General features: G+C 40.8%; 2 protein-coding genes across 2 annotated transcripts in view; one reads left to right on the top strand and one right to left on the bottom strand.

Annotated features, from left to right (window-relative positions):
* Positions 1 to 2,926: 2,926 nt before the first annotated feature.
* Positions 2,927 to 5,886, bottom strand: LOC108719250. The gene is made up of 6 exons (XM_018267988.2): positions 5,808 to 5,886; positions 5,574 to 5,637; positions 4,451 to 4,834; positions 3,949 to 4,195; positions 3,673 to 3,759; positions 2,927 to 3,180 (listed from the first exon to the last, which is right to left on the bottom strand). The coding sequence occupies exons 1-6, from the start codon at positions 5,832 to 5,834 to the stop codon at positions 3,012 to 3,014; spliced, it is 978 nt and encodes a 325-aa protein (XP_018123477.1). The 5' UTR covers positions 5,835 to 5,886; the 3' UTR covers positions 2,927 to 3,011.
* A 7,162-nt stretch (positions 5,887 to 13,048) lies between these two features.
* The window catches only part of alkal1.L (fALK and LTK ligand 1 L homeolog), a 52,282-nt gene continuing 46,197 nt past the window's right edge, over positions 13,049 to 19,133 (top strand). The window contains exon 1 of the mRNA XM_018267986.2: positions 13,049 to 13,697. Coding sequence (XP_018123475.1) covers positions 13,427 to 13,697 — 271 coding nt within the window. The 5' untranslated portion in view covers positions 13,049 to 13,426. The remainder of the gene's footprint in view (positions 13,698 to 19,133) is intronic.

Here is a 19,133-nt window from a genome sequence, read left to right as displayed (position 1 = left end):
TGGGAGACTTGATTAAAGAATATAAATTGTGCAGAGGTGCTGGTACCAGTACTGGCCTAGCCAGCAATATACTTTTAAACAAAATGGAACACCAGTACCTTGCTGTGCTTCAAACGGAGACCCAAACAGAGTTTCGGGACACAAATGGCCCTTGAACTGTGGAAGGGTTCCTGAAACGTTTGATCGGGTGTGCAGTGTCTGAAGCACCTTGCAATAAAAGTTGGGATTACCTTGTTTGAAGCACAACAAGGTACTGGTGTTCCATTTTGTTGAAAAGTCTATGGGAGACTGCCTTTCCATAATTCGGAGCTTTCTGGATAACAGGTTTTCATTTAACAGATCCTGTACCTGGAAACATTGCCTCTGTTCTGGTGCAGGCAGACACTGCATTTCCCTGCTTAATACAAAATATAAAAATTTTTGCTGATATCCGCCACATTTTGCCATCCAGGCAGAGACAATGCTTCCAGGTGCAGGGACATGAATCAGGGCAGCAGAGGAGTGGATTTGTCTAGTCTTAAATTTTCTGCAGTGGGACATTTTAGACAAGCAATGTCAATTTAATGCACGCATATGGACAGTATCACATTGTTTTAACATCATGGGCTGTTAGGCACCATTTTAAAGGAGTTGTTTGCCTTTCAGTTAACTTTTAGTATGTTATAGAATGGCCAATAGTGATGTCGCGGACTGTTCGCCCGCGAACTAATTCGCGCGAACATCGACCGTTCGCGTCCGCCGAATGTTCGCGAACGTCGCGCGACGTTCGCCAATTTGGGTTCGCCTTAGCTGGCGCTTATTTTTGCCCTCTCACCCCAGACCAGCAGATACATGGCAGCCAATCAGGAAGCTCTCCCTCCTGGACCACCCCCACACCCCCTGGACCACTCCCCTTCCATATATAAACTGAAGCCCTGCAGCGTTTTTTCATTCTGCCTGTGTGTGCTTGGAAGAGCTAGTGTAGGGAGAGAGCTGTTAGTGATTTGAGGGACAGTTGATAGTAACTTTGCTGGCTAGTAATCTACTTGATACTGCTCTGTATTGTAGGGACAGAACTCTGCAGGGATTTGAGGGACATTTTAGGTTAGGTAGCTTTGCTGGCTAGTAATCTACCTTCTACTGCAGTGCTCTGTATGTAGCTGCTGTGGGCACTGCTTCTGATCTCTCATCTGCTGACTGCTGCCTGTAACCCAATAGTCCTTGTAAGGACTGCTTTTATTTTCTTTTTTGTTTTTTTACTTTGCTACTATAAGAGCCCAGTGCTATTAGTCCTAGCTGTGTTGGGGAGTGGGACTGGTGTGCTGCTCCTCCTAGTAGTTCACCACTACCAGCACCAACCAGAGTCAAAATTGTTACAAAGTATCTTATTTGCACCTGTTAGCTGTTCTGAGCTCTCTGCCAAAAGCTAATTAAGTTAGAAACTGTTTTTTTTTCTGGCTGTTCAGTTCAGAGAAAAGAGGGACTGGTGTGCTGCTCCTCCTAGTAGTTCACCACTACCAGCACCAACCAGAGTCAAAATTGTTACAAAGTATCTTATTTGCACCTGTTAGCTGTTCTGAGCTCTCTGCCAAAAGCCAATTAAGTTAGAAACTGTTTTTTTTCTGGCTGTTCAGTGCAGAGAAAAGAGGGACTTTCCAGTACAAAAGAGGGACAGGGGGTTGAGTGGTCAAAAGAGGGACAGTTGGGAGGTATGCAAGTGCCACCTAGCTGTGTGAGCTTTTTCACATTCTGTCTAAATAACAATAATAATTCCGTGTCCATAAACATCACCTGAGTGATGTTTTTACAGCAGCAATAATATATTCCGTATCCACTACTGTATACGTTGCCCTTGCAGGCATTGTTTGCCCAGTCTTTAACCAAGTGCCACCAAGCTGTGTGAGCTTTTTCACATTCCGTGTCCAGAAACATCACCTGAGTGACGTAGTGTGATTTCTGCCCTTTACAGCACAAAACGCAGCGCTGTGTCAACAATGTATTTTTCAGATACATTTTTGCCCTTGATCCCCCTCTGGCATGCCACTGTCCAGGTCGTTGCACCCTTTAAACAACTTTAAAATAATTTTTCTGGCCAGAAATGTCTTTTCTAGCTTTTAAAATTCGCCTTCCCATTGAAGTCTATGGGGTTCGCGACGTTCGCGAACCGTTCGCATTTTTGGACGCATGTTCGCGAATATGTTCGCGAACATTTTTTCCGCCATTCGCTACATCCCTAATGGCCAATTCTTCACAACTTTTCAGTTTGTCTTCATTATTTTTATAGTTTTTTTTTATTTATTTGCCTTTTTCTTCTGATTCTTTTCAGCTTTCAAATGGGGGTCACTGGCCCCATCTAAAAAAACAAATGCTCTGTACATCTACAAATGTATTGTTATTGCTTATTTTCATTAATCATCTTTTTATTCTCCTAGTTATATTCCAGTCTCTTATTCAAATCAGTGCATTGTTACTAGGGTAATTTGGATCATAGCAACCAGATTGCTGAAATAGCAATTTAGAAAGCTGTCGAATAAAAAGCTAAATAACTCAAAAACCACAAATAATAAAAAATGAAAACCAATTGCAAATTGTCTCAGAATATCACTCTCTACATCCTACTAAAATGTAATTTAAAGTTGAACAACCCCTTTAATATAAGTTAATGAACGTTATGTTAAAATTGGATGTAAACTGCCTATTTAGGGCCAATTATTGGTACAGGTCTGCCTAAATAAAATACTGAATCCCTTTGCCATAAATTATATTTATGTAACTTTCCGTTAACATAACAATTTTAGCTCTTAAGTGGAGTAATGTAAAAAACACAAAATTACATTGATCATCCTTATACTGTATAAATGAATAGAACAGAAAACACACTGTATTAGGTTTAAACTTATTTATTGATATAGTACAGACAGGGAGAATCTCACAGATGAAAGAATGTCGATTTGTTCAGTCGACCCTTCTTTTTCATCTTTCTTATGTGATAATGCCTCTAATGTCTCTCCATCAGAATATAATGGCCCTTGTTACTGTCCCTCTACTACTTCTTCCTCAACTTCTTCTTCCTCAACTTCTTCTTCCTCAACTTCTTCTTCCTCCACTTCTTCTTCCTCAACTTCTTCCTCCCCATCTGATTCCTCTTCATTCTCTGCTTTCTCAGAAGGAGCTTTCTCTTTCTCAGATTCCTTGTTCTTTCTGCACAGACATAACAAGGCACCGGTTTTTAAAGCTTCCTAAATCAACACTTGGTAATAAACTGGGTCATAGGAGCCTGATAATAAAGTTACAGGTTATATATGCCAAAATCCAAAATATGTTTTTTTAATTTGGTGCAAATAACTTCTTGTGTTTTCTGTTGTACTGAAATATGGAATGGTTTAGAAATCCATCTCCATATTATGCTATCTATAACCCGTGAATGAAATGTTACAGTTCTAGTGACTAGGGTTGCCCTGAATCCAGCATTTGCCTGAATGTGACTTCACACAAGTCTCTCTTTACACCAGATGCAATTAGGGGTTGGCTGAATCTTTTGTGGAGGATGCTGTGCATCGCTACCCGTCACACCTGTTGAAGTCCCACTTGTTAAATGGTCAAGCCATGTACTGAATTATATCCCAATTACATGGGAATATATGAAAGATGTGGGCTTAGCAAACCTACAGAATTTAATTCAAGCATACATACCCATTAGAGCTTGCTATTGGAGTTGTTTCTACTGGGTTTTCTACATCACCAAGTGGCACTTTCTTCCGAAGTTTAAAATAAAGAACCCTGAAAAGATAAAGAAAAGTTAAACAGATTCAAGTCTCACATTTCCCTATCTCTCATGTTTTAGAGGGATTATGAGATTTCTGATGAGATGCAGCTGGGGAGAATTTTTAGAAATCTGTGGACAAAGTTGTCCTAACTAGATTTGATTTATACATTTCTTTATAAATAAATAACAAAAAAAAAACTTACCATGCCACGACTCCCAGCACAGAGAATGCAATAAGTATAGATCCAACAACCAGCACTACAATAAGGGCTACAGTCTTATTGCCCTTGAGTTTGGGGAGGATGTACCAGCTGATAAAATCACTTCCATTTATATATGTTACTGTCGTTGGAAGTGTCGTAGTGATTTGAGTGGTGGTTGCTGTTGGCTCTTCTTTGGTTCCTTTTAGGTTTCTGGCATCATTCCCTCTATTATGTGATATTGATGTCCCTGCCAAAACAAAATGGAGAACATGAATCTTTAACTGTGTGTCATGCAGATCTAGGCTCCCTTGAATTTTGTTCCTGACTTTTATTACCCATCTTTTAAATACAATGAGAATAGCGCCTGTGCTTTCCACCTACATCAACATTGGAACATATAATCTACATCACAGAGATTTTTCTCATATACAATGGGTAGCAAAGTGGATCAATATTACAATTTTTATCCCCCACTAAATAGATTTTTCCCCATTTAACATACTTGTTTGCAGATTCATAAGTCTGATTTTGATCGATGGAACAGGCTCAAATAGCTTTCCTTTGACCTTCAGGCGGACCATGTATGTGCCGCTGTCTTGGGGTTTGGTGTGGCGGATGACCAAAGAACAGTTCCCTCTTGAAATCTCAGACACAAAAAGGTCGTACAGATCCAGTAGGTCAGGTGAGGGCGTTGACACTTGGTTTTCTTTTAGGCGTATCAGAGGGACGTACTTGTCCTTACCCACTGGGATTTTGCCCCACTCAAGCTCTACTTTGAGAGGGTTGAGCTGACGCTTTGTGTGGAATGAACAGGGTATGATATTCCTGGTGCCGAGCTGCAGCGTCATTTTGGGTTTGAACAGGGTTAAATATTGCACCTTTACAGCTGAAAGAGAGGGAGAAACATTACATTTTTGAATGTTACAGTACAATATCTAGCAGACAACTTATTCCTATAGGGGCCTGAAACCATGGGGAGTAACTACAGAGGAAGCAGACCCTGGGGCTACAGGGGGGCCCAGGAGGCATAGGGGGCCTAATGAGGCTTTAATTCATATATTATTTCAATAAATATTGGTAAAACAGGATAACCTCTGGATATGTTGGGGGCCCTAAAATTAATTTGCTGTGGGGCCCAGTAACATCTAGTTATACCACTGCTGAAACCCTTTGCTTAAAGGAGAAGGAAACCCTCCCCCCCCCAGGCAAATGCCCCTAACTTGTTAGTCAACTCTCTGTGCAGGTCCTCTCTTGCCAAGTTCACGGGCGCCATCTTCGTCCGATTTTTTTTTTTTCGGAAACTTCGTGACTTTCGGGGCATGCGCAATAGATCCAACCGGCAAATGCCTCCTACTGCTCATGCGCCGCCAAATACAGGAAGAAGATCGATCGGACAAAGATGGCACCCGTGAACTCGGCGAGAGAGGACCTGCATAGAGGGGTGATTACCGAGTTAAGGACATTTGCCCGGGGGGGGTAGGCCGGGGGGAGGAGGGAGATGGGCCTATGGGGGAGGGGTTTTGCACTGAAAGGGTTTCCTTCTCCTTTAAAGCATTTGTGCAAGAGGATTTCATTTGGTTCTAAAGGGAAAGCCGGTGGAAAAAGAAATAAAATTCTCTATTTACCTGACGTTGAATGTAAAAACAATGCAGTTATGATGATAAAGATGATCATGATTGAGTGTTTCTTCTGCACAAAGACACAAAGAACTTGGGTTAGAAACATATTAAGGAAATATTAGCATGTCACTGGCTAAAATAACATGATGCCAAAATGAAAATGGGGCATCAAATCAGTATATATACATATGCATACATACACAGATATTTATATACAGTATATACAATTCTTATACTCACTGTTTTGTGATTAATGTTTAGAAACATGGTGTATCCACAGACAACTAAGTTGCGTGTTGCACCATAAACCTCTAAACATGAAATGACCTGTGTGTCAGGCTTACAGCTTAACAGTTTCTAAACTGATGATGTCATAATGATCTGTGTTTCAGGCTCATTGTTCAATAGCTTCTAAGATGATGATGTCATAATCATCACAATGATCACACCTGGTGCTGTAGGTTGATGTGTAGTATATTTTATAGCTGCCAGGCTGATGATGTCATAATCACCATTCCCTAGTGTGTTAGTTAAAATGACCTGTGTTAACCTTTATAGTTTACAGAAAATGACCTGTGTTAACCTTTTTATTTTACATCTTCTAGGCTATTGATATCAGAATCATAGTTAATGCTTTAGATTAATATGTGAATCTTAGACAATAACATTAAAATATGGTGTATATGTGTGTGTGTGTGTGTGTGTGTGTGGAGCAATTGTTTGAGACTATACACATTCTATACAATTTCTAAACAGAAATAGCAAAAGACAGAGTTTAACATAGAAAAATCAAAATGGAGAGGAATTTAAATTTTAAGAGCAAAACGGGGGAGGTTTAAAAAATTGGGGAGGTTTAAAAAATTGGGGAGAGAAGGGTGGGGCAGCAGAAAAGCACAGAAGGCAAAGAGGGGAGAAGGAAGATAAGGGAAAAAAGCACAGATTACTTGGGATCACTTGAGTTATGCTTCTGTCATGTTTTGAATTTAATCCAGTAGAATAATAATATCCCTGTCCAACTGGAAGGAAAGTCACTTTATAATCTCTACCACACCCTGTTTCTTCAGATTATGTATGTATTTAGGGGCAGATTTGTCAAAGCTCAAGATATCTCCCTTAGTGTTCTATGATTTATCAATTTACTCTTGATTTTTGCGCCAGGGTTTTCTTCGTATACTTCCCAGAATCTCAAATGAGACCAAAGCCAGCCTATCAAATGGGCAAACCGACTGTTAATATTACTAGCCCTAATTCATAAACAATTGAAATTAGTGATGGGCGGATTTGCAAACCGGCGCCAGCGTCTTGTTTTTGATGCCGTCATACGTTTTTGACGCCATCATACATTTTTTGACGCCGGCCTCCGTTTTTTTTTTTGAGAAAATGCGATGGTGTAAAAAAACGGACGCCGGTGAATTTTTTGCGGCCGTTTTGCAAATTTATTCGTCGGTGGCGAATCGTGCGAATTCGCGCCTGCCGAATAAATTCGCCCATCACTAATTCCAATAAATATTGGCAAAACAGGTCAATCTCTAGACATTTTGGGGCCTGAAAAATAATTTGCTGTGGGGCCCAGTAACACCTAGTTACACCGCTGCACACGGACATTCCCCCATCCCAACCCCTGCCTCGTACAACATTCAGACTAGCAAGGTACTTAGGGACCCTAAGGCAGGTGGTAAGTAGAGGGGTAGGGTGCTCCTCCCGACTCGTCTTGCACTTGTGTCCCCAGGATTATGAATAACCCCGACCATCTTGCACTTACTGTGCTATAATGTTTAAATGAAGCATCCTGCAGGCATGGATAACCAGTCAGTATTGTGCCCCATTAAATGGTTGATGGAGTGTATATCACTGGGCCCCTTTGTATCAGCTCCATGTGTCGCTTCCAGAGATGCCTACACTAATGCATCATTTGAAATTAGTCATCGTGATGTCTCCATTACAAAATAATATTGTTAGATGGAACGTAACTCTCGCTTCCCAAACAAAGCTTCATCATGTCATATGTTTCAGCTCTGTCAGTTACGCAGCGCACTCTATAATAAGAATCAATATTGTATAACAATATATGTCATACGTGGGCATTTTCTCCTTTGTTGAGCTGCTGAGTTAATCTTTGCACAATGGTTTAAGACATGGTATCAGCAGTGAATGGTTTCAATCAAACTTGCACCTCTCAAGCTGCTCCAGCTAGAATTTTAGGTGAACCCATTATCCAAAAAACAAAGAGATGAAAGCACATTATCAAATAATGAAAGCTTACAAATGAGGGTTCTGTATGAGCCACTCAGTAGTCTCAGCAAGTGTTTTTAATACAGGATCCCTACACTTATGCTAAGCACCACGGCACCTGAAAAGTCTCCAGCTCCAGCGCACTTATCGACACAGAGCAACTGAGGTGGCAGTAATTCCAAGGTTCCCATAGTAGGCGGCATCAATATGTGCAGCAGATTTACTCCAAAAGAATGTCATGTTAATGCAGAAAACTGTAACTTATGCAACCCCACAATTGCATCAAAAAGGGCAGGTGCAGTTGTGGTTATTATGATTGGTTAGCAATTGTCAAGTGCAAATCCGCACAAAGCCTCAATTATGGTGGATTTGCGGGGGAAAACTGCTGCATTGTGAGTAAAAAACATGGCAAATAGCATCCAGAATTGCACTTTGCACACTGCCCTTGTGTTCATAAATTTGTTTTGCTCCTATGTTTTATTCTTATAATACACAAAATAGAATTGTCTTCCTTTCTGAAGTGATTTGGACTTGTTGAACTTGTGATGCAAGTAAACAGCAATTTATCTGTAATAAATGCACCTCAATTGATATTATCTGCTCAACCCAGGCAACTTAGGTCATATAGTATTTCCTACTCGTATGTATACATTACACTACACAGAGTCGGAATATTGCTTATATTCTGTAAGATATGAGTGATAATTTACTAAGATAAATGCTTTTCATTTTCTAACTGCTATGGGCAACTGTACTTGTGCAATTTAGCACCTATCTTAGTAAATGAGTCCCATTATTTAACATATGTCTAAGCTTCTGCTACATTTTTTCGGAATTGGACATATCAAAAATGATCCTTTATAAAGCCACCCAGTCTGAGATCAATAACCAATACTGGACATGACACATGCTTGTCAATCCATCTTCCAGCAAGACTCACCTGGGAAGACGCTGGCAGTTTATCCTGCTTTATTAACCAGGGCTACTGGCAACCACAACAAGAGCTAGTCACTAGGAGTTTGGCCAGTGCTCCAGTGGTGACATTCCATGAAAATCATTGCTGGCCTTCTTCCTGCCCAAAACACAAAAATGTAGCATAAACCACACTAAGAAACTAAAAATGCCAAAGTGAGCCTTCAAGATCTTCCAAATCTTGGTCCCATTTAGAAACTTACATTATTTAGAAAGACTGAGATCCAAGAGCAGGTGGTCTCTGGAGAGATACTTCTATAAAAAAAAAAAAGTAGATTTAAAAATACTGTGGATTAGTTACAACATGAGACCTGTGCATTAAGGATCTTTCATAGTATTATTGGCAAACATTTGATCCACTCTTGTAACTGTACATTGCCCCGTATGCAATAGAAGGTACACAGTTTGCCCAGGAGCAGTAACTCCTGGTTGCTATGGGTTACTGCTCCTGGACAAACTAAGGGGCAGATTTATCAAGGGTCGAATTTCGAGGGTTAAAAACCCCTCGAATTTGACCCTTGCAGTAAAATCCTTCGAATTCGAATATCGAATTCGAAGGATTTTAGCGCAAAAGGTTTGATCGAAAGATAAAATCCTTTGAATCGAACGATCCAAGCGATTTTAAGCGATCGATCAAATGATTTTTATTCGATCATAAAAAGTGCCCAAAACCTATCTACAATGTCCCCATAGGCTAACATTCAATTCGGTAGCATTTATTTGACGAAGTCTTCAGTCAAAGGATTTTTTACTTTGATTATCGAATGGTCGAACGATTTTTACTTTTAATCAATCGATTCGATCGAATTTGACCAATTCGATGGTCGAAGTACCCAAAAAAATTACTTTGAAATTCGAATATTTTTGTGTTCAAACTATTCACTCGAGTTTAGTAAATCTGCCCCTTAGTGTCTTTTATTACATAACTCCCATTGTGTCTTGTTCAGACACAATACAAACAAAAGGGGGCCTCCAGGCACTCTTGGAAATCCACAGGGCCACACATATGAGGCAAAAATTCCATGAATCCATGATTAAGTGCCAAAAGAGCACGAAATGCGTAGGACCATTAGAGATGTTTGCTTTTTAATTTAATCTCAAAAAACAGTTTTTTACTCCATATTTGTGGCCCCGTAGATATCCCTAGAGTGACTGGAGGTCCCCTTTTGTTTGTATTAGGGATGCACCAAATCCAGGATTCGGTTCGGGATTTGCCTTTCAGGCCTTTTGCAGCAGGTTTCGGATTCAGCCAAATCCTTGTGCCTGGCTGAATCCGAATCCTAATTTGAATTTGTAAATTAGGGGCAGTAGGGAAATCATGTGACTTTTTGTCACAAAAGAAGAATTTTTTCCACTTTTTCCTTTCCTGCCCCTAATTTGTATACGCAAATTAGGATTCGGTTCGGTATTCGGGCGAATCTTTTTTTTTTTTTGTAACCGGTTTCCCCCATACATTTTCTAACATATGGAACATTAACTATACAGTGGGCTCATGTGTAGGGCATGATATTAACTCTATTGTTTTTATTAAGGTTCCCTGGACATGTGTAATAAACAGTGGAAATGTAATGTATTTGCTGCAACATATAACATAAGGACGTCCATACAACTTTAAATTTCCTGCCATATGAAAAATTAGCCAGAGCGCAAGATCTCTAGCGAATTTTCACTAGGCAGAAAAGAACGCTAGCGTATCTTCGCTTTTAAATGCTTGCTTTACCAAAGTACCACTAGCGAAAATCCGCCAGCGTTTGGCGCCCAGTACGAAACACCGCGTGTTAGAGAATTGGCATTGTATGAGCAAATTTTCGCCTGCCGAAGTGTTGCGCTGGGTGCGATGTAGACGCTGGCGAATTTTCGCCGGTTAGTAAATCTGCCCCCTTGAATTTAAAATGCTATTGGGTTGCAAGGATCATTGGCCCCAGCTATGAGATACGTTAACTGTGTGTCTAAATTCTTTCTCATTATTATTACATTCTTTGATTGCTGCAGAGTTCAGAGTGTCAGTGACCCAATCTATGGATCTTTCTGTTTTAGTTCTGGTGAGGTTTGGAGGAAGACTTTGCAGGGCCTTATTATTAATGACTGTCTAGCCAGTGGGCCAGCCACTGTTGTTGAGCACTAAGAACCCCTACAGACTTTCAGCTGTAACTTAAAGAAGCTGAAGTGCCACTGGTTGGGCAGAGCAGATATAAAGTTATACTATCTATGTACCCCTGTTGTCACCATCACGCCATACCATACCAATTAAATAATTACAGGGTTCTGGTAATGGTATTTATCTTTCTGCTAAGTCTGGTAATAAACTTGAGGCAGGAACTCTAGGAGCAACTGAAACTTGTTTTCTTCTTTTGTTTCATAAGTAGTGCTGGGCGAATAAATTTGCGGCGAATTTCTGCGTCAAAAATTTTTGGACGCGCATCTGAAAAGTCGCCTACATCATAAATGCAGAGCGTCAACACTATTCGGACACCCATTGACACCGGTGTCGAAATTGAGGCGAGCAACTTTCCAGACAAATCCATTATCCAAAGCCAGTTATCCAGAAAGCTCAGAATTACAGGAAGGCCAGGGTTGTTTAATTGCAAAGCTAATTATATAAGCATACTGACAGAGGCAGGGAATCCCTCTTGCTGTGACAGATGATCTCTGTATACAGTTGCATGTAGTGATGGGCGAATTTCTCCCGTTTTGCTTCGCAGAAAAATTCTCGAAACTCTAATTTTGATGCCCACGTCAATTTTGACGCCCGTGTCAATTACACATCAATTTTTACGCCGGCGTTAAAGGCAATGGGCGTTCGAATAGTGTGGAAACGCAACGGTTTTGATGCGGGCGACTTTTCCGACTCGCGTCCAAATTGTCTGAATTTTTTCGGGAGTTTCGCAAGTTCATTTGCAGTCTGCGAAACGCTGAAATTCGCCGCAAATTCGCGCCTGCTGAATTTATTCGCCTATCACTAGCTGCATGCAAATCCTAACAGGTCAAATGTGGTTTTTTTTGTATGTAAGTAAGGTTCAATAGTGTCTAATCTTATCCTGTATGTGAGATACAGCAGAAGTCCATAAAAATACAGTTACAGAAGCTATCATTCAGAATGCTTGGGACATGGGGTTTTCCAGATGAGAGATCTTTCCTTAATTTGAATCTTCATACCTTAAGTCTGCTAAAAAATAATTATAAAAAAGAAATAAAACCAATAGGGTTGTTTTGCCTCTATTGAGGATGAATGATATCTTGTCTGTGATCAAGTACACAGGACTGTTTTATTATTACTAAGAAAAAGGAAATCATTTATAAAAAATTTAAATCATTTGATTTCAATGGAGCCTATGGGAGATGGCCTTCCCGTAATTCTGAACTTTCTGGATAACGGTTTACCAGGATAATGGATCCCAGATTATTACTCTATGCTGAGATATATTGGCTCCTGACTATTTGCTTTTTATTCAGAGAGAATCCACAGCGGTTTTAAATTCCTCCAGAAGCCGGCAGATTTATTAGCCACCGGGGCTCTGATCTAGAGGGAGAATCTAATTCACCAACAGATCTGAGTCAGTCTAATAGATGGTTCTCAATTGTCCTCCATTGGGAAAAGGGGAGGGTTATACAGTATGCCAGGAAGAGCCTGGGTGACTCAAAGAATGAATGACCAAAGATGTTTTCATTACCTGCCACCCACCTCATGTCAATAATATTAGGCTGAACAATCACACAGGGAACATATAAATAGAGGACAGGTGTAGGGACATCAAAAGATTTCTCTGTTGTAACTTGGACCCATCCTGCACAACTCACTCACTCACACACACAGCAGATTGGAAGAAATCCAAAGGGTAAGTGTTCTTGAACATCTGGAATGGCTACACATGATTTGTGTGTATTAGATTGTAGATTGTGGGCAATAAATTGTACTTTGTCTCATATCAAGTGCCCTGATGTCATGTAAATGCTGAAAGACTAAGATGTATTATTATTGTACTATTTCTATCATTGATTCTGACATTGTAAGTGCATTAACTATATCTATATATATAAATAGAATGTTCTTATTAGGAATATGGAATAGATGTTCTTTATAGGTTAAGGTTTAAGCCCATGTCCCAGAGAGAATAGTGAGTATTCAGCACATGGGGTATAGGTAGGTCCTGGTGTAGCTGAACTTGCTCTACATGTGTCTCCCTGTTCCAGACACAGGAGAAATCCCCAAGCCAGGCTTGTGTATCATCATCTTCATCATCATCATCTGCCGCCTTGTTAATACCTTCACTAATCCTTGGCTAGAAATGAGACCTGGAGGGGCTGCAGAAGAAGTGGGGCGAGAGGCAGCCCTGAGGGAGGAGAGTCTGCCCAGTCAATTAGGGAGGATAGGCTTTTCCATGCTATTAACGTGCCCTGCTGGGAGGAGTGCCTGACAGTTGCTGGATGTTGGAGGGACACAGGAGAGAGCGGGGGCACATTGGTTCCTGCAGTTCTGTTACAAATGAACTTTTTCCCCTGACTCCTCTGATCTATCCGGGGGCAGCAGCTGTGATTAGGGGCAGAGAGAGGTGCCAGCAGGAATGACTGTGCCAAGCCGGAGGAAGGTGATGGGCAGGAGGCACGTGTAACGCTTCTCACCAGCCTCTCTCTTCCCCAGGTTTCCAAAGGGAGAGATGCAGAGGGCAAGGACATGGCACGCTCTCCTCGCTGTCTCCTTACTGCTGCTCACTGGCACCGTGCAGGGCATCGGGGAAGTGCGGCCGGGAGACAGGAAAGCGCTGTTAGATCTCCTGCTGCAGGTTATCGGGGACTCGAACACTCACAGAGACAGCGCAAAAGTCGTTTCACGGCGCTACAGCGAGAGGGCTGCTGTACGCGCCGCCGATCTGTTGTCCAGGGAGCGAGAAGCGGCAGTTGCCAAGGCCGGCAGTAGGCGACCAATAGGTAAGTGTCTCTTTTAGCTATATGTGTCCATTGGACGGGAGGTCCCGGGAGTTCTGGGATCGCTTTTCCAGCGATTGTCCACATGACTGTGGTGACTTGTGTCATTCCATAGTTTCATCTCCCCAGGGAATGGGCTGCTGATACCCGGCCACTGTCATAAGCGCTTTATGTGACACATGAGCAGGTCCCCTGTTGCTGCTGCTTCACTTATCCTCCTGCTTCACTTATTCTCCTGCTTCACTTATTCTCCTGCTTCACTTATTCTTCTGCTGTTACTTCACTTATTCTCCTGCTTCACTTATTCTTCTGAGGTTACTTCACTAATTCTCCTGCTTCACTTATTCTCCTGCTTCACTTGGGGCACATTTATTAAAGAGAGTGAACTCTATTTACCCCATTTAATCAACATGTAACCTCTACAAATCATGAACAAGTCACCAGGGAAATTCCGCAGCTATGCTGAGCTCTATTTTCACCTTTGTTGCTGCTGGAGGTACAGGTAATGGAAACACCAACTATGGGATCAGTTATTCGGAAACCCATTATACAGAAAGCTCAGAATTACAGAACAGGAATCTCTCATAGACTCCATTTTATCCAAATAATTCAAATTTTTAAAAAGGAATTTCTTTTTTTCCCGGTAATAATAAAACAGTTTCTTGTACTTGATCCCAACTAAGTTATAATTAAACTTTATTGGAGGCAAAAGTGTATTTAAATGGGTTGTTCACCTTCAAACAACTAGTTGGTTTTAGATAGATCACCAGAAATAACGACTTTTTCCAATGACTTTCTATTTTCTATGTGTCACCGTTTTTCTAATATCGAAGTGTAAATTGTCATTTCTCTCCTTCTGAAGCAGCTCTGGGAGGGGGGGTCGCCGACCCTGTAAACTGTTCTAAATGGATACATTTACTTGATACATTTCTTATCTTTGTCCCTGCTGAGCAGAATCTCTGGGTTTCATTACAGGCAGCTGTTAGACATGATACAATAGTTGCTAATACTCCAGAGATGCTGCTGAGAAATGTATCAACTAAATGTTGCAAAATTGTAACAGTTTAGAGTCTGCGCCTGAATTACTGAGCTGCCAGACTCAAACACCAGAGACACGAACATTCAACTTTGAACTTAAATTTTGGAAAAACAGTAAAAAATAAATAATGGAAAGTCATTGAAAAAAGTCTTAATTTCTAGGGAACAATCTGAAAACAACTGAACTGAAAAAAGTATTTTGAAAGTGAACAACCCCTTTTTTATGATTTTCATGATGAAGATCCAAATTACAGAAAGATCTATTATTTGGAAAACCCCAGGTCCCAAGCATTCTGGATAACAGGTCCTATACCTGGCTGTGCATAGGAGTTCCCTCACACTGGAACTTGTATTGAATCCTGACTCCATAACACAACGGGACTGGTTAAAAGATGACATCAAATAGTTACATGTATCTGTATGTGTAATCCATGTTTTCTTTTGCTTGCACTTGGGAATTTAACTGGTTTTAAGAAGAAAGATGAAAAAAAGTAAATGTATTTCAGTATAGCGGCACAATAATCGAATGACACTTTTATTCTGGCAGCAAGAGATTTCTTGTTAACTGTGTTATTGATGGGTTTTTGTGTGCTGAATTCCCCGGGAATCCGTGACAGAATAAAAATCGAGGTAATATCTTAAGGAAAATGACAAATCCCTGGCCCCCCATTAAATTTTCATGTCAATTCCCCCTGGGAACTCTAGAACTGCACTTTGACAAATGCCTCAGTAGTAGCTGGTGTTATATATTGTATGGATTGGCTAGAGATACACTTCTGAAGGTGCAGGGGGGGGGGGTTATCCAGAGAGAGAGAGCACATATGCTGCCCCCCCAGTAGTGTTTGAGATGTTTCTGCCTCACTTGCTCCAACACAATGAAACTCCAGGGGAGGCCGAGTCAATTATTACAGCCCTTCCCCCACTCTTCTCCCCTGCAATTTTTGTCCAGTCCCCTTAATTTCACCTAATGATATGATAAAGTAGGAGAGCACAGTGTCTGCTATCAGTGAGAGGAGGTGAAAGTGGCCAGAACTGGAACTACTTCAAAATCAGATTTAGATTTTAGAACCAAAAAGTGATGTTTGTGCCCAAGGAGACAGAGAAACAGTTCATTGAGATGATGATTATTACAAAAATTATACATTATAGTAATATGATCTACTGAATGTAGCCATGTAACATCAGATTGCCAAATGTTCCATCTTTTTTTAAGGAATTTGTGAGTGATTGTTCCCCTAATGCATTGTTTCTTAGAAAAGAAAAAAATCCATCTTTTTGATCCAAAATGTAATTTAAAGCCAAATGTAATCACTATTTTCTAGGGATGCACCAAATCCAGGATTCGGCCTTTTTCAGCAGAATTTGGATTCGAGCGAATCCTTCCGCCCAACCGAACCCAAATCCTAATTTGCATATGCAAATTAGGATTCGGTTCAGTATTCGGCTGAATCTTTTCGCAAAATAGTGGATTCGTTCACCGCTACTATTTCTATTGTATGTATACACGGTCGAACTGGGGGGCCCGGGGCCCACCGGGACTGCTGTCCAGGGCCCCCCTCCAGCCCCCGCACCCCTACTCCGACGCGCCTCTGACGGTGCTCATGTGCGAACGGCGCTGCTCAGTGCGCTGAATTCACTGTGCGGCGCTGGAAAAAAATAATTTTTTTGTACAGAGGAGTCTTCAGGAGAGCCGGTCTGGCCCGGCGGGGGGCCCATGAGGGTCGGGGCCCACCGGGATTTTTCCCGTTGTCCCGCTGGGCCAGTCCGACACTGTATGTATATATTCATAATATATGGGATTATAAAGACATGCCCTTAACAGCACAGGGACCTATTTACGTTAATAATTCTTGACCCTGTCTATGAAATGTACAGGTATGTGACCTGTTATCCAAAATGCCCGAGACCTGGAGTTTTCTGGAACAGGGGTCTTTCTGTAATTTGGATCTCTGAGCCTACTTCGTCCACCAAGAATAATTTAAACCTTACTTAAACCCAACAGGATTGTTTTGCTTCCAATAAGGATTAATTATATCTTAGTTGGGATCAAGTACAAGGAACAGTTTTATTATTACAGAGAAAAAGCAAATCATTTTTAAAAATGTGAATTATATAATTAAAATGGAGACGATGGGAGATGGCCTGCTTTATCCGAGCTGTCTCGATAATCTGGTTTAACTACTGATTTTTGGACCACTGGCCAGTGTACAGTATGTAGAGTAAATAGTCTGTTTAGAAGACAAGTTCATTTAGATATTATTTTGGCTGGACTGAAGATCCTTCCAGCTGAGGAGTGCATTGAAGTGTGTATGCCCCATCGGCAATATCTTTTCTCTAAGCTGTGTGCAAATTAGTGAAACTTTACATGCATGGCTGGATGTGGTACATTACGTGTCTGCGCTGAGTGTGAGAATGGTAAAATCGTTGGTAACCTGATAAGGATTCTAAGGGTTTATTTAATCAAAGGCTGACAATAGAGTTCACCAAAAGGAAATTTCACAGCTATCTATTCACATCTATAGGATTTCTCGTGAGGCAACTGCGGGCGACTTCGGAAAACAAACCACCACGTGTGATTAGCAGCTGGGTTTTTTAATTTTAGCTGGCGCAGAGTCAGGGAAGGCGTTTGGGGAGATTGTTCGCCGCAAAAACGAGCCGATTAGTCACCAGGCGACCAAATCTACCCAAAACACCCTGTGTGGTCTGACCCTAAGGGGCAATTTATCAAGGGTTGAGGATAAACCAAGCTCGGTTTTACTTCTTTTGCACCTAAAAATTCCCCTCTGGCGAACTGCGATGAGCTCTATTATCGCTAACGAATTATCATTTCATCCAGAACAGTAGTGAAAGAGTTAATGGAGCTCAGTATTCCAGAGATAATCTGTGTGATGCTGATATAATGTGGATTTAAACATGTTCCATGCTGTATTACATGGATATTATAATGATGATTCGGGAATTTAGAATAAAGTGAAAAGTCTGTTTCATAGGCCTGGGTCTGAGGACACCTACTTTATTTCCACTAGTACAAATATAACAGAAATGTTCATATATAATCCCACTATTTATGGGATTTATCAGCAGTGTTTAAAGGGGAACATTAATGAAGGTTATAAATATAACAAAGGCATTTTTCTTATATTTTTGAGTGTATAAAGGTACTCTCTTCTTGCCCCCAGTTGTGAATACTTCTACCATATAGCTGCCCATCAGTAGAACAAAAAACTACAGATTCACAGTCACTAAATGGCTCTAGACATAGCTAGTGATTATTGCCCCCAAATCATTGCCACCTGTTCTTATATTACTCATTAAGAAAATTTGCCCATGGGCAGTTACCTATAGCAACCAATCAGTGATTTGCTTTTTAAAGCCAGCTGCAAGTAGAACAATGAATGCAGCAATCTGATTGGTTGCCATGGGTTACTGCCCATGGGCAATTTTGCCCAGTGTTCATAAATGACCCGCATTGACTCTACTCGGTCATCATTCCATTGCCATTAATGGAATTCCACCCCCCTAATAAGTAGCTCATATAAATTAAGGAAAAAGCAGTAGGGCTCATTTATGAACAGTGGGCAAATATGTACCTGGGCAGTGACCAATGACAACCAATAAAATGTTTGCTTCTACTGTTCTGCATGCTCAGGTGGTTGAAAAATGCTAATCACTGCTTGGTTGCCATAGGTTACTGCCCAGGTGCAAATTTGCCCTGTAAATAAATTACCCCCATTGACTCTACTGGAGCATTATCTATATGGAAACATTTACACGTTGCTCAGTTTCAGACTTGGTGGAAATAATAAAACATACCACTACCAAGTGAAGAATTAACACATTCATCTTTATCTCTATCAGAGTATATTAAAGTGTAAGCAAAATAAAAATAAAAGGAGCGCGCTTCACCTCAAACGTTTTTTTTTTTTACGATTGCTGCAGAATATCATAATTGTGCATTTTAGCACCTGTGTCTTTCTGGAAGCAGTTTTTTTTTGTCCGCAGGAATAGGAAAATTGGGATGAATTCTCCATCAAGCAATAAGTCATAAAGGAATCAAATCTATGGACATATAGCAACCAAAGAGATGCTGCATGGGAAACCTCAGTTTAGCAATCAGCAGACTGTGCCCATTGCCGTGTGTTTTTCAGTAACCTTACAGCTGTCAGCAAAATGTTCTTGACGGTCAGGAAAGTGTACTAACCAATTGACATATTGATCAGTGTCTTTAATTGCTTTGATCTGTCAAACACCATTCTGCTGTATGGGGGTGTTAGAACTCAGCAGCAGCACTGAGCTCTTACACCCATTTTAATTGTTAATCCCCATTGAAGATTGCAAGGGGGATTAAGGATTTCCATTATTTAAAATAGGAAAATATCTAGAAAAATATAAAGACATTCT

The sequence above is a fragment of the Xenopus laevis genome, chromosome 6L, assembly GCF_017654675.1.
Source record: "Xenopus laevis strain J_2021 chromosome 6L, Xenopus_laevis_v10.1, whole genome shotgun sequence".
NCBI classification, from domain to species: domain Eukaryota; kingdom Metazoa; phylum Chordata; class Amphibia; order Anura; family Pipidae; genus Xenopus; species Xenopus laevis.
The sequence above is the reverse complement of the archived record's forward strand: the minus strand, read 5'-3'. Positions and strand labels throughout refer to the sequence as shown.